General features: G+C 39.8%; 1 protein-coding gene and 1 long non-coding RNA gene across 2 annotated transcripts in view; both read right to left on the bottom strand.

Annotated features, from left to right (window-relative positions):
* The window catches only part of EXTL3 (exostosin like glycosyltransferase 3), a 28,342-nt gene extending 15,091 nt beyond the window's left edge, over window positions 1-13,251 (bottom strand). The window contains exon 1 of the mRNA XM_070947225.1: window positions 11,020-13,251. Coding sequence (XP_070803326.1) covers window positions 11,020-13,167 — 2,148 coding nt within the window. The 5' untranslated portion in view covers window positions 13,168-13,251. The remainder of the gene's footprint in view (window positions 1-11,019) is intronic.
* A 264-nt stretch (window positions 13,252-13,515) lies between these two features.
* The window catches only part of LOC139319379 (uncharacterized), an 81,563-nt gene continuing 67,685 nt past the window's right edge, over window positions 13,516-27,393 (bottom strand). Inside the window, exon 3 of the long non-coding RNA XR_011600620.1 lies at window positions 13,516-13,582. This is a non-coding gene — a long non-coding RNA (uncharacterized lncRNA). The remainder of the gene's footprint in view (window positions 13,583-27,393) is intronic.

The following is a 27,393-nucleotide window of genomic DNA, read 5'->3' as shown; positions in this document are numbered from 1 at the left end:
TTAATAGCTCTCATCCAGTTCTATAGGGCAAAGCCAAAATGTTGAGAAGATGGGAGTATAGTAGTTCAGAGGTCCACAACTCCCAGGCCGTGGCCCGATACTGGGCCACAACCCATTTGGAACTGGGCCTTGCAAGCAGCTGGTGAGTACAGCAGTAAAGTAGATGGACTCAGTTACGATGTTGATGAGTGCATGATTGGAAATGCTGAAAGACCAGGTCAAAGACATATCATCATGGAGAAAAATCTATCTATGTGGTCACTAGGAATTGAAAATTATTTGATGGCATATATTCAATCATTTACAGCCCTTGCATTCTTCGATGATCTACCATTGATATACTATCTCAGGGGTGGGCAACTGTGGCCCTTTTACAACCTGTGGATTTCAACTCCCAGAATTCCTGATACAGCCAAGCTGTAACTGGACTTTGTTTTTCTTTGAAGACCTGAGTAGTGCAAATGGGTGTGGAGCCTTCTTGGAACTGCTGGAGATAGATGGTGTCACATCCCTCCCCCTCTGTGAGAGAGGGCTATTCAGAGGGAGAGGGATACGACATCATCTCTCTCCAGTCTACAACACAGTCCTTTCAGCAGTTCCAAGAAGGCTCCACACCCATTTGCACTACTCAAATAATAATAATAATAATAATAATAATAATAATAATAATAATAATAATAATAATAATAATAATAATAATAATAATAATTTATTTCTATACCGCCCTTCTCCCAAAGGACTCAGGGCGGTGTACAGCCTATTTAAAAACACAAGACAAACATCAATTTAAAATTTAAAATTATTAAATAAATTTGGCTCCATTTAAAACCCCAGAAATTTAAAATACCCCAATTTAAAATTATCATGTCGATAGCCCGGCCTGGGGGAACAACAGGGTCTTCAGTGCACAGCGAAATACCCGGAGGTCGGGGATCTTACGTATTTCCGGGGGCAGTTCATTCCACAGGGCTGGGGCTCCCATAGAGAAGGCTCTCCCTCTGGGTGTCGCCAGCCGACATAACTTGGTCAATGGCGCCTGAGGAGACCCTCTCTGTGGGAGCGAACTGGCCGGTGGGAGGCTATTGGTGGCAGAAGTCGGTCTCGAAGGTACCCGGGTCCTATGCCATGGAGCGCTTTAAAGGTGGTAAACAGCACCTTGAATCGCACCCGGAAGACCACTGGGAGCAAGTGCAGCTCGCACAGGAGGGGTGTCACATGGGCACAACGAGTTGCGCACATAACCACCCGCGCGGCCGCATTCTGGACCAGTTGGAGCCTCCGAGTGCTCTTCAAGGGGAGCTCCATGTAGAGAGCATTACAAGAGATGACCCTGAGGACACAGATAAACCCAGAGGTGGGTTTCAGCAGGTTCTGACCAGTTCTGGAGAACCGGTAGTGGAAATTTTGAGTAGTTCAGAGAAGTTCTGACTGGCCTCGCCCCCATCTATTCTCTGCCTCCCAAGTCCCAGCTGATCGGGAGGAAATGGGGATTTTGCAGCATCCTTCCCCTGAAGTGAGGTGGGAATGGGGATTTTGTAGTATCCTTCCCCTGGAGTGGGGCGGTAATGGAGATTTTACAGTATCCTTCCCCTGCCAAGCCCACCAAGCCACACCCACAGAACCGGTAGTAAAAAATTTTGAAACCCACCACTGGATAAACCTTCAAGTGGCCTCAACAACTCTCTAAAAGAATACAAATGACCAGCTGTCTGCAAGGAATATAAATCCTTCCATTCCCAACCATCCAGTCAGAGCTGAAGAAGTTTCTTGGATGAGAAGCGAAACATCTTCAAAGAAAAACAAGAAAGTCCAGTTGCCTCTTGAAAAAGCACTTTTGGGACCACCATGACCTGGATGACTGAGAATCTCCATAGACATACTATCTGATGCTGCTGAGCATCCAAGCTTAGATACTGCTGGCTGAGATGAACCTATAGCTCAGTTTATGTAGTATTGGTAAGATGCTTTAGTTTGTAAGAGTTCAAAATCTGCTTCTACCAAGAATCTAATGCCCCCAGGGACAATGTTAGCTCCATCCTAGCAGTGTATACATACTAATTTTCTCCTGCAGAAATTAACAGTCTCTATTTATTACAACATAAAAAGTAGCACTTGGTAAAACTCTAGTGGGAATAGCAGTAGCACTTAGACTTATATATCACTTCATAGTGCTTTACAGCATTCTCTAAATGGTTTGCAGAGTCAGCATATCGCCCCCAACAATCTGGGTCCTCATTTTACTGATCTTGGAAGGCTGGAAGGCTGAGTTAACCTTTAGGGAGGGCAACTTCTGCCCCTAAAATTATGTCTTTAAAAAGTACAAGTCTTTTTTCCGAGTGGACTTGGGCAAGAAATAATGGAGGTTATATCTATAAAGCAGGTATTTATGTATAAATTCACTGCAAACATTTGCTGGGTTTTACACAAAAATGTGAAGGGCTAATTATTTTTATTAGCTTCCCACACAAAGTATTATTAATGAGAGCTGGAGGTGGGAGGACCTTTAATCATATACTTTACTGGCAGATCTGTGCAACTGTTCTAAAGAAGGTGCATCTGACGTGGCTATGTTCTTCAAAGTACTGGTCTTGACCAGAGGCCTTCAAACTTGGGAGCTTTAAGACTTGTGGACTTCAACTCCCAGAATTCTCCAGCCAGCTATGCCAGCTATGCCATAGCTGGCTGGAGAATTCTAGGAGTTGAAGTCCACAAATCTTAAAGCTCCCAAGTTTGAAGGCCTCTGGTTAAGACTGTTCAATAACTGTGTAGTACTTGAAAGAATGATGTAATAAAACAAATGAAAAGGTGACTACTAGATGATTTCTGATCCCAGTCTGTCCTAAGCTTTCTTAAATACAAAACCCTATTTCTTGGCAGAAAAGATAGCCCTTATTCCTCATCACCCTTAACCTGTGCAACTGAGAGGAGTATGGAAATTATCAGAACCATGTGCTTGTTAAGAGCTCTGTACAGGTACATCACATGGATATTACGAGAGTCAATACTTTATGTGGGCCTGCAAAGCAGTACTCTAAAGAGGAATTATGAAGCATGACTAACTGACCCTATTCCTCTTCCAGTGTGATCGATACTATCAATAATATCTTACTACACATTATATTAGATCCGCTGCCTTGTCCATATTAAAAAAGAAAGAAATAGACTGATATAAATCTTTTCTCAAATAATACAATATCCCCCAATTAGTAAGGAAATACTTCAATTCCCAGGATTTTGTCACTGATGTGAAGGTGGCCATCTTTTAGCGAAGGGTGTTACACTGATTAGATTTAAGAATATTCATCACAAGTAAATTCCATGTTTTTTTAAAAAAATCACACTCAAAGCATTAAGCATTGCACCAATTTTTTTGGGTGGGGGGGTGGAATGGCCAGTATTGGCAGGTAATTACATCTCTGTATGCCTGCTTTCTTTTAAGAACTACACAATTTTCCTTTCTGATACACATTCATCCACCTGAGTATTGAAATTGCTGTGTATGGCAGAGAATTGGACATTAAAAGCATTTATCACCAAAGGATCCTAAAAGCTGGCAACTAATTGATTCCAATAGATGCTAAATGCCTTTTCCTAAAATAATCTGAAAGTAAAGGATCACAAACAAAATGAGCAAGGGGAAAGAGATAACTCTTGTAAAATTAAAGATTCCAGCTATGCATTATTCCTTGAACTATTAAATGTAAGTACATGTATAATAAAAAGTAAAACTGAAATTTACTTTATTTTGTGTGTGTGTGTGTGTGTGTGTGTGTGTATACATATATACATAAGGTAAAGGTTCCCCTTGCACATATATGCTACTCATTCCCGACTCTAGGGGGCGGTGCTCATCGACATTTCAAAGCTGAAGAGCCAGCGCTATCCGAAGATGTCTCCGTGGTCATGTGGCCGGTCATGTGCACGGAACACTGTTACCTTCCCATCAAAGATGGTCCCTATTTTTCTACTTGCATTTTTTACGTACTTTCAAACTGCTAGGTTGGCAGAAGCTGGGGCAAGTAACGGGAGCTCACCCCGTTACGCAGCACTAGAGATTTGAACCGTTGAACTGCCAACCTTTCGATCGACAAGCTCAGCGTCTTAGCAACTGAGCCACCATGTCCCTTCATACATATACATACATACATACATACATACATACATACATACATATAATACTTTTACTTTTAACACTTTTCACAAGACTAAAATAACCATTTACTTTTAAAATATTTTTACATTACTCCTTTTTACATTTTTTTACATTACTGCTCAGTTAAACGGATTAAATGGAAGGAAACTCCATTAACTGGCAGAAGCGTAAGGATATTTTGAAAAGAAAAGGCAATTTGTAACATGCGTTTAAATCCTTGCTTTAAGTGACAGACCATGTTCCTCTGCTACTTCCATACATTTAAAATTCTCACTCAGATTATCAAGATATAAGTAGTGCTCACCCTTCTTTCAAACTCTCTTTCAACAGCTTATTCTTATCAGTGAAGCTGTTACCACTGGATCCAACTCACCAGCCTTTCACATTGCTGATACCATTCAATACACAGATATCAATGCATGTAACCAGACATACAGAATAAAAAAACAGGGGAAAAAGAGAATACCAGGCTACTGGATTATGTAAGGCCTCAATCTGTGTTATTGGCTGGACTAATTTCTCTATCCCAGTTGGAAATGCATTTAATATGAAAACCAGTATCACATAGTGGATAAAATATCAATTTGGACCAGGGAGACATATATTCAATTCCTGATTCATCCATTGAGATCATAGGTAGACTTTTTAGTGAGGGTAAAATTGGGCAGAACATGATATATGTGCCATCAAGATGATAGATGAGAGAGAGAGAGAGAGAGAGAGAGAGAGAGAGGGAGGGAGGGAGGGAGGGAGGGAGGGAGGGAGAGAGAGAGAGAGAGAGAGAGAGAGAGAGAGAGAGAGAGAGAGAGAGAGAGAGAGAGAGAGAGAGAGACGATAGACAGACAGACAGACAAATGCATCAGGTAGCAGTAGCTAGCTCACCTTGCTGGATCTTTAAGAAAAAACTAAGTATGGTCAGAACTGTTTAGTATTTGGAGGGGAAATCAAAAATGAATTCCCAGGGTACAAGAGAAGGCCAAGAGAAATAAAGAACAAAATTAAGCAATATGATATATTCTAAAAAAGAGAGAGAAATTATTCTAACGCCCGGTAACAAATACATTCACAGGTTAAAGCCACTTACAGTGATTGCAATCAAACAAAATTTGGAAACTCTTTGTTACATTTCAGTTGACTGAACTGCTAGTAGAAAGAGAGCATTTTGTCCCACCCATCTCCTAAAATCCTTTTCTCCCCAATTTATATTATCCTTAACTAATCCAGTCTTCCTCTAACATGGGAGAAAATTGTTTTTATTCAACTGGAAGAAGTTAAAAAGAGAGAAATTCTACTTGCTATATTGATTAACCAGACTTTCCATCCCTATCTCTTCAGTCATTATAGGAAGGATTTCAATCCATCCTGAATTTCCTGCATTCAAACTTAGCATTCAATTCATTCCATTACTACTGGCTCTCCTCCAATTGGTAGCTTCAGTGTACTGGTTGCTATGACTTTCGCAGTTACTCCTACTTCAAAATGCAGAAGGCATTCCATATCACTACACTGTAATTTGTTGGAGTTCATTAGCCACTTGCTTGAGGTGCTTTGATCAGTAATCACTTTGTCATGGTGGCATTATCACTGTTCTGCACCTGGCAGTCTCATGATGCTTGAAATGGTTTTAGTGTTAATAGGAAAACAATTTTTAAATGATGCCAGTTCACCCCACCCCTTCCATTTTTAATTAGAGAAAAACTTTGCTTTCTTAACTCTCACACCTTTTGCTAAATAGCTTGCAACAAAATAATGCCAAGTAAAGAAACAAAAACACATCACAGCCTCTATTAGAGAAAGGGGAATGTTCCATTCCTTGGTTTCAGTTATCAGGTTTTAAACCCCATGGGGATTTAGACACATGGAATGCTTTCCTACAAAAGCATTCAGAGTCAATGAATGGAAGTATAAACAGGGTTGCAAGTACAAATAAACTATTTCAAAGAATTGAAAATGAAAATCTGTGCCAAATCTGTGATTTAGGTTCACTTGTAGCATATATAGAATTTGTAATCTGTACTGTACTGCCTAAGAAAGGCTGGAGTTGTGAATCAGTATATTCTCAAAATTTCAGCTTTTGAATGAAATCAATAGATGGTCTTCCGTTCACCACTATCCACTCAGCAAACTCACCCATAATATGGTACAATTATTTTCCCCACCTTAGAAAGATGCCATTAATTTGGGGAGTGTGAGGAATGTGTGGAAAGTTTGGAGTGGGTGGAAAATTGATGGAAGAAAAAAGTAAAGCAGATCAGTTCTTTTCTAGAGGGTTTATAAAAGAAAAGCCACCAGTTCCCAGTGAGGAAAGGCAGGTATATTGAAATAATTTAGTTATTCTATTTAAAGTGCATTTGGTTTGTTTTCAGCTATATTTGCATTTATCATCTTTTATTTATATTATTTATGTGATGGATTGATTGATTGGTTTAGGTCTTTGTTAGAAGTTAACCTATCTTTCATTCCTTTCAAATTGTATTCCCTCCCAAAAACAAAGTAATTTGGGTTGAGACAGAGGGACGGGAACAAAATCACCCAGTGAGTTTCCATGGTTAAGGAAGATATGAAATTGGCTCTCCTTAATCCTAATGCAATGCTTTAACTACTATGTCACATTGGCTCTATGGAGGGCATTCAAAGAAATATTTATATTGACCGCTGAATTGCTAATTTAGGGTTAGCTTCTTGGGTACCACCCTCCAAAACGACCCCCTAACCATTTCAGATTTACCAATACAGTCCCTACTCAGAAAATAAAATACAAAAGATTTCCTATTCTGCCTAGAGCTGGGTTTTTAGCCTTGGCAACTTTGAGAAATGTGGATTTCAACTCTAAAGAATTCCCCTGCCTGACTGAAGGACAGTATGGATGTAACAGAGAGGGTATTATTGGAAAGTAGTGATGTGGCCCGCTGGCAGCCAGCAGAGCTGGCAACAGAATCGGACAGTGAGGAAGTTGGGGAGGAACATGGGCCAGTCCTGGGGGCTGGGGAAAGCTCGGACGAAGGCTCTGTGTAGGAGGCAGAGAGGGAGCTAGACAGCAGTGAGCCAGAGGAACAGCTGGAGCCTGTTCCCAGTGTGCGCACGTGCAGAGCTGCCAGAAGACAAGAGCAACTCAGGAAGCAGGGTCGACTTGGGAGTAAAGCCACACCTTGGAGGTAATTGGCCCCTCCCAAAGGAAACAAAAGAGGAGCGAACAGGGAGTGGGCTTTTGCAGGAAACAATTCGTTCGTTCCATGACTCTGAGAGACTCTGTGCCACATTTTGCCTTGTACTTCGTTTGGAAACAAGTTACGTGGCAGCTTGCCAAGCGAGATAAAAGTGTATTGATAAATATTCCTCTGAAAGACTGTTTGGACAGGCCTTGCTGACTGCGAATGAAAGTAATTCACAGTCGTGGAAATAAAAGGTTTTACTGGGACCAAGACTCTGCTTCCTTTTTAAGGGAACCTAAGTCAGAACAAGTATTTGGCTGCGAAAAGGTCCAGGAAACTAAGAAAAATGGTGGGCGATGAATATTAAAGAATGCAGGTTCATTTTACTATATTTGAAATAAAATTTCTGATCAACTTCAGGTCTGTATTTGCAGAACACACTGTTTCATGATTTCTTCAACCCAATTTTCAGATACAATGAACCCTGTAATAACCATGCTGGCTGAGTTCAGACTACCCACTACTCACTAAATTAACGTGGTTTGCTAATTTTTCTCTCATTTTGTCATGCAAATAAAGCCACTGTATTGCTGGAAATGTTTTAGAAATAATTTTATAAGGTAGATCAACAATATGGGAGCCCTGAAATATGAAGAGAGCTTGGGTTATGAAGCTCTTTATCATCAGAATTTCTGGAAACACAATTAAGCAAGTTTGATTGCCAAGGTCTCACTAATGTCTATCACATATCTATGTGTTTCCAGGATATACACTAGAAAAGGCTCTGTACAAAGCAGAGTATCTGGTATCTTCTGAAAGCTAAAGTATATTCTAAACAGCATTAGACTGCAATGTACACCCAGCCCTAAATACAAAGTCTATGATTCCAGGTCAACAAACAGAACACTTTAAAAGTTTCTTCTAATCTAAAGGTGCAATGAATTCAGTGAATTCAGCCATAGAATGAGCAAGGAAAAGGCTTTATGTATTCTGTAAATGTCCAAGATACAAATAATCTTCGCATCTGCCTCACCTCCCTTATTAGTTTAACCAGTAAAGAGAATAGATCTTCAGACAACTTTTTTTTTTTTAGCCTGGGGTTACAATTCCTTTTGTACCCACAATCCACTAGGAAGCTGTTTTGCTAGTATGTTGATTTCACTGAAAAGCCTTTCAGCCTTTTGGTTTTATTGGGGTTAATTGCAAAATAGGTCTGTTCACACATTAACACATTGCCGTTTGCAGCACATAAAAAGCAAGACATTATTATGAGTTTGTCATCAAATGCTGGAGGCTTGGTCTCGGGGAGGGGAAGGGCAATGCATGCGGGCAACAGATTGTCCACTTCTGACTAAGTAGCCAATTAATGGTCACCATTTACTGTATATTAGTATTGCTGAAAATATTCGGCAACCCTAATACAAATGCCCATTTGCAGTGAGATAAGTATTTTATATTATTGCTCTCAGAAAAAAAGTGTTTCATTCACTGCTGTCAGAATTGAACAGCGTGATTCATTAGCTAGAAACTGCAAGATGAAATATTAATTTCAGTTAACCCGATATCAAGGTCCTAGATGACAACATAATAAATTGTTGTTCTATCATTGGGTTTTTACACACACTCTCTTTCATGCACACACACACTGCGTGTGTTTGAATTCAAAGCAACAAACATACCATCATCCCAGAAAGGCAGAATATTATTAACTTTCTTCTGTTGAGCCTCTTCCACAAAGTCTATTCATTCCTCCTCCCACCCAAAATTGATGATTTTATCTATCACAATTCAAGTAGATGCAATGCTCCAAAGATGCTAGTTAGGAAATAGCAAACAAAATACAAGACCCCATCATCTACAGGGAAGCTCAGATTTTGAAGCAAAGTACATTTGCAGCCCTCAGCACAATATCAGAGAAGTTTAAAGGGGCCATCCTGTTCCAATGGATGGAAAAACAATCAGAATCTTTTATTTTTGCAATACCTAAAAGCATTCTCCACTAGCACTCATGAAATTGTATTTTAAAATAATATTCTAGGCCTTTAAAAGCAGCATTGCTTTAATGGAAACTTTAAAATTCAAATTGGCCATCTACCATTAAGTTTGCAACTTTTACTTTACACATCTTTTCCACTATTTGTTTAGATTCTACATCTTTTGCACCTTTGGAAGTGTTAAACATACCCATATATAAGGAGTTCCTGGTGATCTCTGAGCTTGGGAAACTCAGAGAGCACCAAGGACCCCTCCTTTCAACCCAGGAGCTACATATATTCTCTTTTATTGGCATACCCATATAATAACATCTATTTCTGTTTGGTGATTGAAAAAAACAAAACCATTTGTCTTTTCACTGCCGTACTGCAAGCAACATACTGGGGAAAATTGCTTCTAATATTATTGCAATCTTAAATTTTTATAGTGGATAACAGGAACAGAATTGCTGTACATTGTTGACAACTGTCCTCCTTGATTGTGATATTCCAAGAGAAACAATCTTGAACTTGGGGAAGGTAAAAAGTTAACCAATGAGTGAACTCATGTTAAATGGAGCAGAGCAAGTAATCTCTGCTCAGGACCAATCAAAGCTCTGAGAGAAACCAGTGGGCATATGGTCATGACTTCATTTTTTCGTGAAAACCCTCTATTGCTCTTTCCCATTCCTTGTACTTTGGGTTCATCTACAGTCTCAATTTCTTGAACCAAGAGTCCGTAAAACTTACATCATGAACACTTCAGTGATATTGCACAAGAAATTAGAATCTAGTGTTGAAATATTTTATCAAACTTTAAATACATTATTCTTTAAAATGTCAGATGTATTATAATTTTAATCAGAAGGCCCGATAAAGGTGTAATGGGAAACTCAAAGATCTATATGACCATTTGGTTATTCAAAAAGTGTATCGTGTCATAATGTAAAGTGTTTTATGCAAACATTAGGATGCTTTTGTGCGTGTGTGTGGTGGGATTCAGCCAGTTCGCACCTATTCGGGAGAACCGGTTGTTGGAAGAAATCTTATTTTGTTTTTTCCCACTTTACAGGGCTAATCCTGTAAGGAACTGAAAAATTCTGGTGTTGTTTCTAGCCTAATCTTTATCGCCCTGCTTACAGAAACTGCCTCTCTGGTTATCCCTTATTACATTGTAACAGCTAAGGTGTAGCGCCAATCGACATGAATGATGTTGAGTTGGCCACACCCAAACAGTCACATAACCAGTGAGCCACGCTTATCCAGCTCATCATTAGGGCAGAGAACCGGTTGTTAAATTATTTGAATCCCACCACTGAAATATATATAGATATATATAAACACTTAATCTCTCCCCTGGCTCAAGCTGATAAAGGGAGAACTTGTGGCTCAGAAGTTAATAAAACTGCCTAATATGCAGGCAGCCCAAGTTTGAATCCGAGTAAGGGTATGGCTAGCTGATAAGAGCTAAATAGCTTCAAATAGATCTATACTAGTCTCCCTTTATTTCTTTATCAGCAAAGGCCACATTATATATATGCAGCTTTAACTGTAACCCAAATCTCATATTTTTATTGAATGTCCTGGACAATTTCTGGATCTCATACTTTGCTCTAAAATCTGTAAAAATACATGCAAACTGAGAACATCTTATGGCACAACTGAAGACCAACATTTTATATAAATAGTAACTTGAGTTTTCTCGTAGGAATAAAAAAGGAAATATCTGAATTTGACTTACCACAATTGGAACACCAATGTCTGGCCAAAGGAGATCTTCTGATGGAAGTTTGGGGGAATTCCAGACCACTACAACTTTATTTAAGTAAGGGAGGCCATTGAGTCTCTCTAAAGAGTTCATTAAGACTTCCTCTCGCTCATAGGTTAACATGACTACTGTAAACTGCTCCCTCGGAACATTGCCACCCAATGAAGCTTGGAATTCCTTCCCAGAGCCACCAGCTCCACCACCAATAGGTCGAAATCCAGTGCCTGACCCTAAAAACTTGGCTTCTGAGGGTAATACAGGATCAAAGGGTGTGTGAGGAAAGAGGTGGAAGGGACCAGGAGCTGAGTTCCAATTTCTGTAAATATCCATTGCTGTGAGAGTAAAATTGCGTAAATATTTAGGAGATGAGTAAGGTGGTTCAGTTTCTACTGGCCCCAAATCTAAATCCCCATTGTCCGCCATATTGGGATCTGTGCCAGCAGCTTTGCCAGAACGGTGAGGGATCTCCACCGCCATTTCCTCTCGAATGGGAACAGCTGGAATTTGGATTCGAGTCCTTATGACAGCCAAGACTGTGCTAAAAACACTGTCTGAAGTGGAAAAGTAGGTTTCCCATAAGAAGCGGCCCTGCCTCCTCATGGCCAAGAGGTCATTGTCAGAAATGCTCCTCAGAAGGAAGTGCACTTCTGTAATACGTGGCTTTGGTATAATTAAGGCCGCCTCATTCCACCGAATTACATCATGATAAGGCAGTTGGACTTGCTCTCCAAGGATGACTGGAATAGCCCCAACTTCTAGAGCCTCAAACAGTCTCATTGCACAGCCAGCAGAGATCATAAGATGGGTATCACCCGGGGTGATTATCAGTGCAAAAGTAGATAATTTCAGTAGCTGTAGTCTGTCTTCCCTTTCTCCACAAAGAGCCCACTCAGTGGGCAAACTTGCCTTTGGCTGATTCTTACATGTAAATTCCACCAAGACAAAGTCCAATTTGCTGTCTTGAACAGCCTTTAATGTGGTAATGATCCTATCATCATAATCTGCTGGCGCATTTCCTTCGATTTCTTCCTCAAATGATCGTACTTCTTGTAAGCTGGATCGGAGAGATTCAACCTTCTCCCCTTGGAAACTGAATAAGTATTTTCTCTTTACTGGCACCTGGGGTGGGATCTCTAGGAAGTTGGGTTCAGCCATGGCATGGACAAGAGGAGATACCACAATGTCAAAACCTGGACGATACTGTACATCATAAAAGGTGGACTGGGCAATCATGGCCCTCCCAGTACTGACATTATAAAGGAAGTTTTGAGTTTCTGACTTCCTGGATAAATTAATAATGAGATGGTTATGTCCATCTGTCCTCCAATATGGCAGAGCGTGCAACTGTTGTTCTAATTCAGTAGGTTTAGACATTACAGGTTCCTGCATTTCCCCTACTAGGACAATGTAGAGACAGGCAATGTTTGCATTTTCAGTAACATATATGTTAGTTCTGACAGTGGATTCAAAGGCTTGCTTAATTAAAGGATCCAATGAACTCCCAAAGTTAAATTGGTCACTGTTGTAGACATATACTGGAAAACCAGAGGTTAGCGGACAACGTGAATAGTCAAAGCAATTATGCAGCCGGCAGTTTCTATTGGATTTTGGCATGGGAAAACTAGAGTCATCTTTGTCTGGTAGCAGCCGAATCGGCAGTGAAAGCTTGGGCTGGTTCTGAGCCATCAACTCTTTATATGAATGTTCTGTTTGACTGATAACATTCTTTAGTTGCAGAAGATCCTGCTTCGCATTCTCAATGCTTTTCTTGCAGGCTTCAATCTTGAGATTCAGCTTGGCAATTTCACTGTTTAACTCCTGCCGCTTAGCTTCCAACTGGAGCAGCTCTTCACTCACTGACTCTCGAATTCGGCATAAATCCTCGACATGCTTCACCTCACAAAGTTCGTTACCTATGCGGGGACCAAAGATGCGCTTGCCAGCATCATCTACATCATCTATGGTGGTTAAGTAGTAATGGGCAATGAGCGGAAAGAAGACCAGGATAATGAATAATGTGAAGCTAAGCCAAGTGAGTCGAATCCGACTAGACCATCGTAGCATCCAAGGTTGGCCTCCATTCCCTACTCCCCCATTCCGCAACATTGTATACCCAGTCATGAGTCCCAAGGTTGGTGCCACACACCTCTATCACGTGGGATCAGTAGCCATACCCAAAACAGTTTGTATCCCAGGATTTCCAGAAGGAAATATTATTGTGTCTGTTTGACAAAAAGCCAATAGAATGGAAATTTCATCTTCTTGCGATGAAGGATACAACTTTTGATTTGACGGGAACCAACAATCAGTAACACTTCGCTCAAGCTTCAATTAACTGGGTGTCGCAAGGCAAGAGAGAAGAGGATTGACATGGCAATCAGAAGTCTTCTCTGGGCCAGATACACACAAAAGGAGCACTTCAAATTTACTGTTGTAGTCCGCATTCTGAATTAGCATCCAGTAAGCAAGGCAACCATGAAGAATCCCATGCTATCAATATCCCTCGCCGTCATCATGCTGCTGGTAGTCCACTAACCTAAAAAAACAACAATGATATATCAGATCATATAAACAGTGAAGTTTCCATTAGCCTAATTGTTTAAAACACAATGGATACAATACAGAGCTTCCTGCCAAAACTGTCTTCCTCTTACACATACTGTTTAGAATTTCTGATTGGTTAAGTGTAGTAAGTATATTGCCCGCTTATCAAAATGAGATAGAAAACATAATTTACTTAATAGCAACTCCTAAAAATGGCATAACCTTTTTATGGGAACATGTATTTGAACAACAAAGGAGAAATAATAGCATACTGCTCTACCTACTATCTTTACAAAAATTATGCTGATCAAACATTATTTGAAAAGTATATCTGATGTTAGTGTCTTTGATGCAAAACAGAGATTGTCATTCAAATATAAAATGTACAAATGTATAAATACTGTATCTGTCCATTCTTAGATCTAACTAGAACACGGGTGTCAAACTCGATTTCATTGAGGGCTGCATCAGGGTTGTGTTTGACCTCGTGGGGGTGTGGGGGTGTGGCCAAGGTGGGCATGGCCAGCTTGACGTCACTCTTGTTGGGGGCACCTGTGGTGGCCCGAGTGCTCTGCCAGCAAAAACGGGCTCCCAATCTCAGTTTTTGGCTGGGACAGCCTCCTAAAATCCTATGTGAACGAAAACTGATCTCGGGAGGGCGGCGCACAGCCCTCCTGAGCTCCATTTTTGCTGGCAGAGGCACCCTGGGCCAGTCCTTCACTGTTTCCAAGGCGGCTCCGCGGGCCAGATCTAAGCACTCCACAGGCCAGATCTAGCCCACGGGTCTTGAGTTTGACACCCCTGATCTAGAAAGATCTGCTTTTTATACTGAAATATAAAGCAAAGGTGGCCCTTGATAACTATTCAACTTTAATTAGCTTTGGCAAAATATTAGAAACTTTATGACAATGATTGAGCAAGAACAAGTTTCTGAAGTAGAATTTAAGAACCAAATTAATAAAGAGCTTTTTTCCAAGTATCTCTGTTCTTATACCTTACTAGGCAAAAGTTTTCTGATGCAGATTTCCATCACTGACATAAAGGGAACTGGATGAAGATAGGAATTAATCATACTTGAGGAAAAAAATCAACTGAGGTAATGAAAGGAGCAGATTTAAGAGGATTTTCCTCACATATCATAACTGGCTTACAGAATTTATTGCAAGACACGATGAAATAAAATAGTTTTTTTAAAAGAAAGGAATAGACTAGTCACTAAAAGATTATGAAATGTCTGCTCGATGATATAGTCTCACATTTAAACAAAAAGAATATCTAAGTGATCTATTCTTGATGGTCCCCCTTCAGTGCTAGAAATCTCCCACCTTAGAGGACTCCAAATATATATCAGACTACAACTTCTAGGATTCCCAGTCAGGGTTGTAAAATTATAAAATGTGCAGGTAGTCCTTGACTTACAACAGTTCATTTAGTGTCCGTTCAAAGTTACAATGGCACTGAAAAAAAAAAGTGATTTATGACCATTTTCACAGTTACAACCTTTCTGGCATCCCAGAAAGGTCATTTATGACCGTTGCTGTGACCCAAGGTCATGTGATCCCTTCTGCGACCTTCTGACAAGCCAAGTCAATGGGGAAACCAGATCCACTTAACAATCGAGTTACTAACTTATCAACTGCAGTGATTCACTGAACAACTGTGGCAAGAAAAGTGGGGCAAAACTCACTTAACAAATGTCTTACTTAACAACAGTAATTTTGGGTTCAATTGTGGTTGTAAGTCGAGGACTACCTGTAGTTAAATAAATGCAGAGAGATGCAAGCAAGGTCGCCATAGTAGTTCACTAACATTCAGGCCTGAACACCCACCAGAAGTATTATAATAGCATCTTTATTTGGGATTGGCTTTTAAATCACGAAAATGATCATGTGCTAAAGTTACAATTCTTCTTACTCAAAGAATTTTTTTGTTGTTGTTGCTTTGGATAATTCAAGAATGTGAAAACAAGATAAAAATACACTCAGCTGAATTGAATTAAATGCCAGCGAAGTCATTTGCAAACACACTGCCCCCATTCATTCACAATGCCGCCAATAAAGGGCATCCACACACATTTCACAAGGAAAAAGTGAGAAACAATCCTGCAAAAACAACATGAAATAACTCTGGATTTTTAACATTAAAGGTTATGGGATATTATATGGGATTCCTATATGTAGGTTATAGGAATGGAGGCATGCAGGTATTGGGGGAGGGACGGGGGGGCCTTCAAGTCAACCTTGACTCCTAGCTATTACCTGGACAAATCCATGCAGTTTTCTTGACATGGTTTTTCAGAAGTGGGTTGCTTATTTTATTGTTCTATTATTTTACTACTGTTCTGTTTACACTCTTCTCATTTCTCCCTTTTTATTGTTATAAGCCGCCTAGTGCAGTCCCACAGTGAGATAGGTGGCAAATAAATATATCAAATAAATAAATAAAATAAATTGGCTTTGGGCCTAAGACTATGTTAGAACTCACACTGTCTCTTTGGTTTCAAGCCTGGTGCCTCAAACCATTACACCAAACTGGCTCTCAAGAAAATAAAGACCCCTCTTGAAAAGCTACATTGTTTATGGATCTGTGTTATTGTCCTGATATAAGCATTAGTAGGTATTGTGGTATTGGTATTATGCTGTCCAACTGTTAAATCTTCAAAGTAACATGTTATTGTTGTGCCCCTTGGTCCTACTGCCATCCCTAGGCTGTATGAAACAGATGGGCTTTATTGGATGCAGAATGTATGCAGGGACTAGCCGCTTAAGCTAAGACAAAGGTTACAAAATATGCTTTGTTAAAAATGTATACAATTTATACCAGGGATCTCCAACCTTGGCAACTTTAAGACCTGTGAACTTCAACTCCCAGAATTCCTCAGCCAGCAAAGAGGAATTCTGGGAATTGAAGCCCACAAGTCTTAAAGTTGCCAAGGTTGGAGACCCCTGGTTTATACCATCTGAGCTCCTGCCTGGAAAGGAGGAGATTCCAGGAGAAAAAGTTATGACCAAATCTTACTTCTGTGACCTTTTTTACTGACAGCCTTCAATCTCTTACAACCCTCTCCCTCTCCTCTACTATTTCTGATCCTCAAACCAAATGCTGCTAAGCTTTATCTCCTGCTGGACTGCTCTTTTTTCTCTTTTCTTCTAATACTGTAGTGTTTTTCAATACCAGCTGGCTGGAAATTCTGGGAGTTGAAGTCAACATGTCTGAAGAAGACATCTAATGTATCTTCTCTATTGTATCATAATCTTGTTTTTATTTTTTTGTGCACTTTTATGCAGCATACCTGGCAGCTTTAAATTATTTACATGATCAGAAAGGTAATTTGAGGTAATTTGATTGAAATAAAATTCATGTATTTTGTGGTAGGCATAAGAATAATACTACAATATGGATCATCCAGTTATATTAAACATGAGTGATTCAGGCCACACAAGAAAAAGAGAGTATATCTGAGAGCAGACAGCAAATACTATCATCTTAATTATCACAAGATTTAGTGACAGCTATCAATGTGAACAGTCAAGAAAGAATTAGATAAAGTAGACATTCCCCTTATTATAAAGAAGAAGGGCAGGAGGGAATTATGTCATCCAAAATGGTACTTCCATCTGCAACTTTTAACAGCTGTAAAAGCTGGGCAGTAAGACAATACAAATGAGGCACAAATCTAGGAAGTCTTATAAAAGGCTTGTTACTGACAACACCTCAGTGGTTGTGTCTCAATGCTGATATTCAGGTATAAAAGTGCCTGCCTCCAAACTTTATGCCTAAGTAAAAATTGATGTAGTTTCCCAGGTTTTCAAGGATTTATTATTTATTTTTAGCAGCTCCCAATTATTTGGCCTTCGAAGATTCCATAATCAAATTTAAAAGTATAATACAGTGGTACCTCGGTACTCATCATTAATTGGTTCTGGGAGATGCAATGAGTACCAAAAGCGATGAGAACCAAACAAATTTTTCCCATATCTATATATATATAAAAGCGAAAACCACTCACACCATAATCACGAAATCTCCAGAACCGTAAAGCCTACAAACTTGAAATTTGCCACGTATTGGCTTCTCGGTACTCACTAAGAAAGGATTTTTCAAAATGGCCATCAGAGCATTAGTATTTCCTATATTATTATTATTATTAACATACTCTGATGCTAAGGAGTTCTACTCCCCCTCCCCACCTGAAAAGGAATCTGTTCCAAATGCAAAACACAAGCAGAGAAGAGGAGTTTCACTTTCAGTTTTACTTTCACAGCAGGAAGCAGCTTTAATACAGAACACTTGAGCTAAGCCACGGCCAGGCTCCTTCCTGTCTCCTTCTTGCTCACACAGCAAATACTGTTTCACTTTCCAAACAGCCCTCTGATGCTAAGGAGTTCTACTCTCCCTCCCACCTGAAAAGAAATCTGTTCCATGCTCTGATGCTAAGGAGTTCTATTCCCCCTCCCCACCTGAAAAGAAATCTGTTCCAAATGCAAAACACAAGCAGAGGAGAGGAGTTTCAATTTCAGTTTTACTTTCACAGCAGCAACCAGGGGATAGGATAGGGGAGGCTTCTGTGGGGCAAGGCTGAGGGAGAGAAGGGGAGAGGAGAGGCCGATTGTAACTACTCATTAATTGTTAAGATGTAAGTGTCGATTTATCAAGCCCCATGACATAGTTTTGTAGCAAAGCACAGATATCCATCTAGTGGAATAATATAGTGAGTCACAAGGTAATTGACACTGATTAAATTCTGGCTTGTGCATTGAGTACCAAACCAACAATGAGTACAGGGACAAAATGCTTTCAGTACCAAATTCAATGAGTTTCAAAGCAGTTGAGTACCAAGGAACTACTGTAATTTAAAACAATTAATCAACCTGGAAATCCTATATTTGAAAGGTAGGACAAAATATTTGAAATAAGGGCTCCAATATTTCCCTACTCCTGCTAGAATATTTTGCTCAAATCTCTATTTTTATGCTCTTTCCGCATCTCAGACTGAGATAAAAGAAGATCTCTTTTTTTGCTTGCATTACTGTGGGCAAAAACAGCTTTTGGATTTTAAAATGCTTTATGTGACTAATCTTGAGCAGAAAATCACAAAGCAAAAATTTAAAAGGAACCCTTGGAGAATTTTCCAATAGTGAGATGCCAGATTTCATAATACTGACACATGTTTTGGGTTACAAAGACGAGCCAAGATACTGTACGCAGCCTGCCTTGGAAGCAATAGTCCAAAAAAGTGACTGCTTGCTTTTCAGGAGGTTAATTCTTAGCTAGTAAAAACTTTCCTAAAGCCACAAAAGGATAATGATGATCAAGAAACAAAAATGGCTTAGATTTCTACTTTTAATATCATCTTAAATGAACAACATATATAATGCTGAGCTTCAGGAAAAATACATTTTAATTATTACATGGATTTATCTAGCATGTGTCTGTTAATACACTACAGGTTCTAAAGTAATAGGCATCATTATGGCTGAAAATGTTTAGCTGTCATCTATATGGGGACTTTACACCCTGCTATGAAAGTTGGACCATGAGAAAGGCTGAGCACCAAAGAATTGAGGCCTTTGAACTATGGTGCTGGAGAAGACTCCTGCGAGTCCCTTGGACTGCAAGGCGAACAAACAAGTCAGTCCTAGAGGAGATCAACCCTGACTGCTCTTTAGAAGGCCAGATCTTGAAGATGAAACTCAAATACTTTGGCCACCTAATGAGAAGGAAGGACTCACTGGAGAAGAGCCTAATGCTGGGAAAGATCAAGGGCAAAAGAAGAATGGGACGACAGAGAACAAGGTGGCTGGATGGAGTCACTGAAGCAGTAGGCGTGAGCTTAAATGGACTCCAGAGGATGGTAGAGGACAGGAAGGGCTGGAGGAACGTTGTCCATGGGGTCACGATGGGTCAGACACGACTTCGCAACTAACAACAACACACCCTGCTATCTTGTCTCAGCATTCAAATAATTATAATTTGAACTAAGGCTTCATCCAAAAATACAGAGTCCACACTATTATCTTTCTGTCTAAAATACATAATGGTAGGAAATTCTGAGGATCTGATATGTAACACAAAACTGTCATATAATTGCTCACAATCAATTCATCATCTGAAGGTTTTGTGAACAATTCCACCTTGATATCTTTGCCTGAATTTGTGTATTTATTTAAAAGATGGTATACCCAAAACTATGTGTGCCACTGTATTCTGGACTAGTTATAATTTCTATGTGATCTTCAAAGGCAGCTTCATGAAGTGTATGTTGCAGTAATCTAACCAGGAAGTGACCATACCATGAATTTCTCTATTAATTTACTGGATCTAAGACCTGTAAATTCTTCAACTGACCAAATTATGTTCCTCCATCAACATTTTACTTTTTAGCCCGAAAACCTGGTTTGGAAAACTTATTTAGCAAAATAACCAATTTTTTAAAAAGATGTACTGTAATTTTGAGTAACATGGGAAACTACTACCGGTTATCATATCCAGCATAGTAACTGTTTAATGAAAACCACAATGATTCCCTAAGATTTGAGTCCGAGAAGGACATTTCCATGCCTACCAAGCTTCTTTTTAACAGGAGATGTCGCAGACTGAGGGATCTTCCAAAGGTGCTCCTTTGGAGAGGAACGTGGCTCGGTGGCTAAGACACTGAGCCTGTCGATCAGAAAGATTGATGGTTTGAATCCCTAGTACAGGTCTCCTGCGTGAGCAGAGGGTTGGACTAGATGATCTCCAAGGTACCTTCCAACTCTGTTACTATTAAAACATGAGAATATCCACTACATCTCCAACTCAGGCTAAGTTAACAATGGTGGTATGTTTTGAGATTGTTCTGCCACTCAAACAAATATGTTGCATTTGAAATGGCATAGCCAACATTTCCTAGATGTGAAAGTTCTATTTCTAGTTTTTGATAAAACATAATATCCTCCCATTTATGAATCACAGCAGCCAGCATCGAGAAAATACAGATTTTAGCACTGTACCACTATTTTAACTATGGCCAAAATTAACTTTTGACTTTAGCAAAATTAGATGAGGTCATCTGCAGACAGCTGATGGTTTTAAAATGGATTTATTTTATGTTTTTAATATTGTTTTTTTTTCTTCTGAGTTTGCACTTGAAGTTTAATATATATCTATTTCATATACCTGCAGTTACAAAATAAGCATTTAAGGGTAGAGCATAAAGTCTGCACATCTATACACTGTTCGATATGTAGCATGGGGAAGTTGTTGTACATAGCTGCAGTACTATAGAATAAATATCAGAAGAGATTTTTAAACTCTCCTTTGAAAGCCAGAAGAGCTCAAAAGTTGCTAAAGAGGTGGTGGACTCTGCCATTTCTATCTAGAAGCGATCTTAGCCCTTTACCCTTTCATTTTCTGCCTTGTTCCTCAGATTTTTTTTCAATAAGAGCTCATCAGCAAATTATTAAAGAGCTTTACACAAAGCTCTTGTAATAGAACATTAATTCCATACCAGCCCTCTTTGCTGCCTCTAAATAGCAAGTTAATTTTATATAAAGGCCTTCAGAACTAGTCACAAAAGGCATGCAATAGATGCCAAGAAAGATGTTCTTGACTTTAAAAATTAGACCAATGTATTCTCCATTTACAGCAACAGTGGGTGTGAGGAGAAGATATGTGTCAGATGATTCAAGCACACAGATATACACGACTGGGTTGTGTTTAAGCTTTAAAATCCCAACTTTGAAATTCTAGACCAGTGATGGTTAACCTTTTCTGGACCAAGTGCCCAAACTGTGCCCAAACCCCCCAAATGCAATGTGCGTGCGGCCCCCATGCATGTGCCCCCCATGCATGCACGCACCCTGAGCACACGCCCCCGTGCATGCACGGCCACCACGCATGTGCCCTGCCCCCCTTTCATGCGAGCGTGGGCCCGCCCCCCCACATGCACGGCAGAGACACGAAGACCAGCTGGCCAGTGGGAGGTGCACGCGCAGCAGAGCTGAACTGGGGCGACGGCTCATGTGCCCACAGAGAGGGTGCTGCGTTCCACCTCTGGCATATGTGCCATAGGTTCACCATCACTGTTCTAGACCTATCCATGAATCTGAGAGAAAAGAATGGCCATTTTTTTAAAGCATTAACACCACAAATGATATAAAAAGAGATCATGAATCAATAGCTCTTTATTGGGGAACTGCAGGAAGTTCAAACAGAGAAATTTTCAATGTTCTAGAAAGAGTCCAGATCTAAATGAACCTCCCAGACTATCTAATTTTCATTACTTTAGAAAGCTCAACCTGTTACTCCAATCTGCCACCTTTCTGATTAGACCATGTTTGCCATTTCTGTCAAGTAGTTACTTTTTTCAAAACTTTTTGATAGTAGCTCCGCACTGTGGAACATGCTGACCCACCAACTGTTCTGACATTTCAAAAGGCATCTGACCTTTTTTTTTTTCCCCCAATGGGCATTTGGGCCAGAGTGAAAATTCCAAGTTGCCATTTTTTTAACGAAATATTAGATTGATTGTAATTGTTCCTTACTTGTAGATCACCCATAATATTTAACTCTAGGACAATCTATAAATATTTAAAGTAAGAAAGAAGTAAAGTTGAACCCTGCTTCTGATCCCACTAGACTGAGAACTACTCTACTTCTATACTCTAGAAGCTAAGGGTTTGGGAACAAATTGGCTGCACCAACCCAACAGTACAGGAGAACAACTCTGGGGTCTTTGAAGCTATTGAGCAGATTAGAGCTGCCATGGCACAGTGGTTAGAGTACAGTACTGCAGGCTACTTCTGCTGACTGCAGGCTACTTCTGCTGACCCATACTAGTAATTTAACTGCTTTGTTAGTAGCTTGGTGGAGCTTCTAAAGTAACAGAGTAAGGAAGTTGCGAACCACCTCTGCAAAAGGCAATCTGGTTCTTCATACTATCCCTTAGAGTAAATGTCTTGGTAGTTCTCACCACCAACTCTTATCTTCTAGAGAGTGCCTTACATAGCATCTTCTCCTCTAAATCCAGAAGTAGGGCTTTTTCATCCTGGGTTATTTTCTGGCAGTTACTAGATAAAAGCACAAACATAGGATAAAATAATTGCTACTGCATCACCTCCTGGTCATATAGTACTGAAATATATGATTAGAGAATTCAGGTCTTTCGTCTATGAAATTAAATCAATCTCACAAAGTACAGAAAAAAAGTTAACTTTATTAATAAGAAAGTGCACACACAAACACAAACACTCACACAAACACACAGTTTCTGATTTCATTAAATCAGACTTGGGGTTTTTTTGTTTTTTTTTAACTTCTCTGGAAGTTCCAGCCTTCAAACTTAATCTGAAGGAGAATGATCTCAGCTTTTGCTTCTCTCCATCCAATCCCAATTGTTGTTAATTTCTCTTCCTCCAGATATCTCCCTCCAATCTCCCAAAAGAACAAATCATCCACCTCTTGAGGAGTGAGGGACTGGGGGATGCGTTTCACTCAGTGGTGAAATCCATTTTTTTTTACTACCGGTTTTGTGGGCGGGGCTTGGTGGGCGTGGTGTGGTGTGGCTTGGTGGGCGTGGCAGGGGAAGGATACTGCAAAATCCCCATTCCCTCCCCACTCTGAGGCCAGCCAGAAGTGGTATTTGCCGGTTCTCCAAACTATTTCAAATTTCTGCTGCCGGTTCTCCAGAACCTGTCAGAACCTGCTGGATTTCACCCCTGGTTTCACTTATGTGCCAAAGCCCAGACACAAAAGGTACAAATTGAGTATGTCCTACTGTCTGGTAGGAAGGTTTTGGGATGAGTTCTTTCTCAGGGCTAATTAGAAGTAGATTGACAACACCATTTAAATGGTTAACATACCAATGGCTTAACTAGCCTGAATTTTAGAAGCAAATAGAAACCATACTTTAATTTTAGCCCTTAACCCAATAGGAGAGATTCCCTTCTAATAAGAGGTATGTTCTATCCCTATAATATTTTAGCCTTCGTGAGCAAAATACTCGCTTTGCCTTCTATAATATTTTGACAACAGTAAGTCATGCCACTATCACCTTCAGGATAGATACTGCAGTATGCTTTATAAGGTGCTGCAATGAACTGCAGTCGATACAAATTGCAGTGGCCCATTATAGCCATGTAGCCGCACTGGCCTCCAGTAGGTTTTTGAGTACAACTAATCAGAGGGTTAATTTTGATTTCTATAATCCTTAATGACTTAACCCTGAAAATAACTGGAATGATTAATAAATCAACATTGAGCAGGAAATAAAAAAAAAAATATGTAATGTTTCCTCAGATGCTTAATATATTTATGGAAAAATGTAAAAGGAATATTTGTGTGACATTACAATAGGTTTGACTGGTGTGTGTGTGTGAAGATGTATATAATGAGAATGAGAACATTCAGACAGTTCTCAGTTGTTGGCTGAGAACACAAATGATTTGCATCAAGTATTAGGCCATATGATGAGGAATGGGGAATATGGATTTGAAAATTTATAAATTAAGAATCAAGGTAGCTTTGTTTGACAGGGGAAATGGAGTGAATGGTTACAAATAATAGATTGGAGGGGTGGGGGGAAACTGCAGTAAGCAGACGGATTTTTGTACTTTAATAGAATGTCCACCAAAGATGGGAAAATGGACGGAGAAACTTTAAGACACACAAATGCTGGCAGAAACACATAAATGTGATTTATTATGAGAAAATATTTGTTGAAAGTAGCAAGGGTTGTTGTGCAGAAGTCCTTTGTCCCACTAGATTATATGAAAGTGAGAGTTATAAAAAGAAGTTGAATACTGTGAGAATTAGTTATTTAAGAAGTGTGGTAAAACAAGAAAAGAGAGGGCCAAGAATGAATTGGTGCTGAATAAACATGGATTGAATGCAAAACTCAGTTACTAGTATGAGATGAGTACTTTGTGGTGGTTTGGTTATATATAGGAATGAATCACAAAACAAATATATGAAGAACAAATGGACTAAGAAGAAAATGAAGACTGAAAGCCATTGTCATGGACTCGCCTCCGAACCTCTCTCCAGAGGCAAGTTCAGAGGAGGAAGAGGAGGATGAGCCGAGTCCTAGCATCTTGGGGGAAGAGAGCATGGAGATGCAGAGAGCTCTAGTTCAGGGAGCGGGGCACTCCAGCCCTACAGAGCAGCCTCAGCTGGGATGGTTAGCTTGGAAGATAGAGGCAGGAAACCGAGCATCTGCCAGCAGTCAGCAAGGATAAACAGGTGAAGTTCACATCTCCTCCTGATCACATCCTCCTCCTGATGTGCAGAGCAGAGAGGAGACAGGTGCAACACTGGTCGACCAGGTTACTCATGAGGAGGCAGTACTGGCGTTGCCTATTTAATCCCGCCCAAAGGAAGGGGCATTGCTGGAACAATATGTTCAGTTTCTTCCCTGGTGTTACTATTTCTTGCATCTTGACCTGCGACCCCGCGTTTGGACCTTGGACTGGCCTTTGGACTATGTTTGCACTTCTTAGACTAAGTCTTGTCTAACTTGGGAACCAGACCAGCTTGTTTGGTTTGCAATTGAACCAAGTGTGAGTGTGTGTGTGTGTATGTGTGTTATAAATAAAAACCTCTGAACTCTTTGTTGTGAGAATGTGTGCATGAGCAGGGCATCCCAGCCATTGGGATTTGAGGAACTGATTAGATCTTAGGAAGCCATGATGGTTTGCAATGATAGAAAAGTACAATGAATGCTCTTGTTGTAAATCAAATTTAGGTATACTTCCTTTCCTTTTATTTCATACATTTAATTTCTTTTGCTTATTATTTATCTTTGTGGTAATTACCAAGAGACAGAATAAATTAGTCAAAAGCAGATCTTGCAGTCATCCTTCCTCTTTTTTTTTTTAGTTAGGAAGTTAGGAAGACTAACTTCCTTAATATACCGTGGGAATGTTGTACAAATAATAATACACATTAGCATCAGCAAAGCATTTAACAAAGTACCCATGAGATATTGATTAGGAAACTAGTTTATAAAGAACTAAATGACATGACAAAAAATTGACATATAGTTCACAGGAATTGCATTCATTGAATGCTCATCAGTGGATCTTTATCAAACTGTAGAGAAAAATAACAAGCTTCTATCAACTCTTTAATATGTTCATTAATGATGTGAATGAAGAGTTGACAGAATGCTCATCAAATCTGCACATAATAAGACAGCTAGTACCTCAAAAAAATCAGAAATGAAAATTCAAACCGTTCTTGACAGAATGGTGAAATAGGCTAAAAGTACCAAAAGACCAATGAAAACTTTATTTATTAAACAAAAATCTAATGCACATGGGAAAATATCTGGCTTTGCTAAAAGAACCTAAACAAACATTTCAAAGGTCCACCACAACCAGTTATTGTTATTGTCTCCACACCACTTCTCCTTATCTAAGAGTGAAAGGAAAAAGCTAATTATCGTAGCTTATCTTTCATTAATGGCAAGTTCTACTGTATATATCAAACTGGTGGCCCATGGGCTGGATGCATCACGTGTAGGCCACACCCAGCCCAGCTCCACAAAGGGAAAAAACATCACGATACCTCACATGACGGCAACGTGACACTGCAAGTTTGACACCTGTGGTATGTGTGGCCTTGGTTACATAAGCAAGTGACTTCTAACTGCTTGGTTTCCTTTTTATAGGCTGAAGCTGTTCCTCCCACTCCCTTTTATCTATCTAGCAGTTCACTTTCACTTCTCTTAGATTCCCAGACAGCTACTGCTTTTAGTTAATCTGTAAGATTGCTTGCTAGATTGCCCATTGTACAGTTGAATGATCAGCAATAGAAGGCAAGCCTTGAAGAGTGAAAAGCAGAATCCCTGCTCCCCTTGGGCTCCTAAACAGTCACTGTTCCTCGCTTCTTTCTTGTCTCATTGGCTGGATAATACAGAGCAGCAGCAATCTCTCCACTTTCAATCTGCAGTTAGTGAAGGAAACTATTAACCAGCGCCTACACAGCAGAGCAAGGAGCAGCAGCAGAAGTTCCATCAATCACCAAACCACGTTTGTCCACTCAGACAACAGAGCAATAGTGAGCACTGAGATATTCTGGATTGCCTCATAATTATACTTGCTATACTTGACTACTGGCAATAACCTGAAACAGCAATGATTAGATTGTTAAGTAGCCCTATCGTAGAGGCTGGTCCAGATGCTTTCGCTGTCACAGGCTGCAATGGAATGCTAAGTAAAGTGTCAGATCCATCACAGGCTTGGTTCTCCAAAGGATGAGCTCTGTGTAGCATCCAAAAGCAATTACACCTTCTCTTCTTTTGTAGTCAGCAGTGGGTCCTCCTGGAATGGGAACCCAGGGACATTTTACTTTCTGTCTGCCTTGCCTCTAGAAAATATTAAATACCACTTCAGTTGACTGATAAATCATTCAACAGCAGCCATCTCTTTTCTGTGTAGTCTGAGTTTTAATCAGTTATTCACCCAACCCATTATTAATTCCAGGTACCATCATATGTTAAGAAAGGAAATAGAACCACACCAGGGAAATAGAAGGATTACTCGATATAATTTTCCGTAGTGACAGATGATTAGTATCATTGACCTTTATTTACGTAAATCTGGAAGCTAAAAGCTTGCTGAATTCTGCTTTAGCACAATGCATTTACAAAGATGGTAGCTATATCCTCTTGGCAAAAAGAGATCTCTCGCAGATATGATCAATCACAAAGCAACTTACACCCAGCAGAGGGCAGTGATGCTCACATAACGTCCATATTCCAGTGTCTGAGAAGTAACGTGGGTTATTAACTTTATACAAGCTACGCAGGACAACAATCTAAAT

The sequence above is a fragment of the Pituophis catenifer genome, unplaced genomic scaffold, assembly GCF_029215685.1.
Source record: "Pituophis catenifer annectens isolate HBS135680 unplaced genomic scaffold, rPitCat1.0.hap2 SCAF_1, whole genome shotgun sequence".
Taxonomy (NCBI): Eukaryota; Metazoa; Chordata; class Lepidosauria; order Squamata; family Colubridae; genus Pituophis; species Pituophis catenifer.
This window is presented reverse-complemented; position numbering and strand designations above follow the sequence as displayed.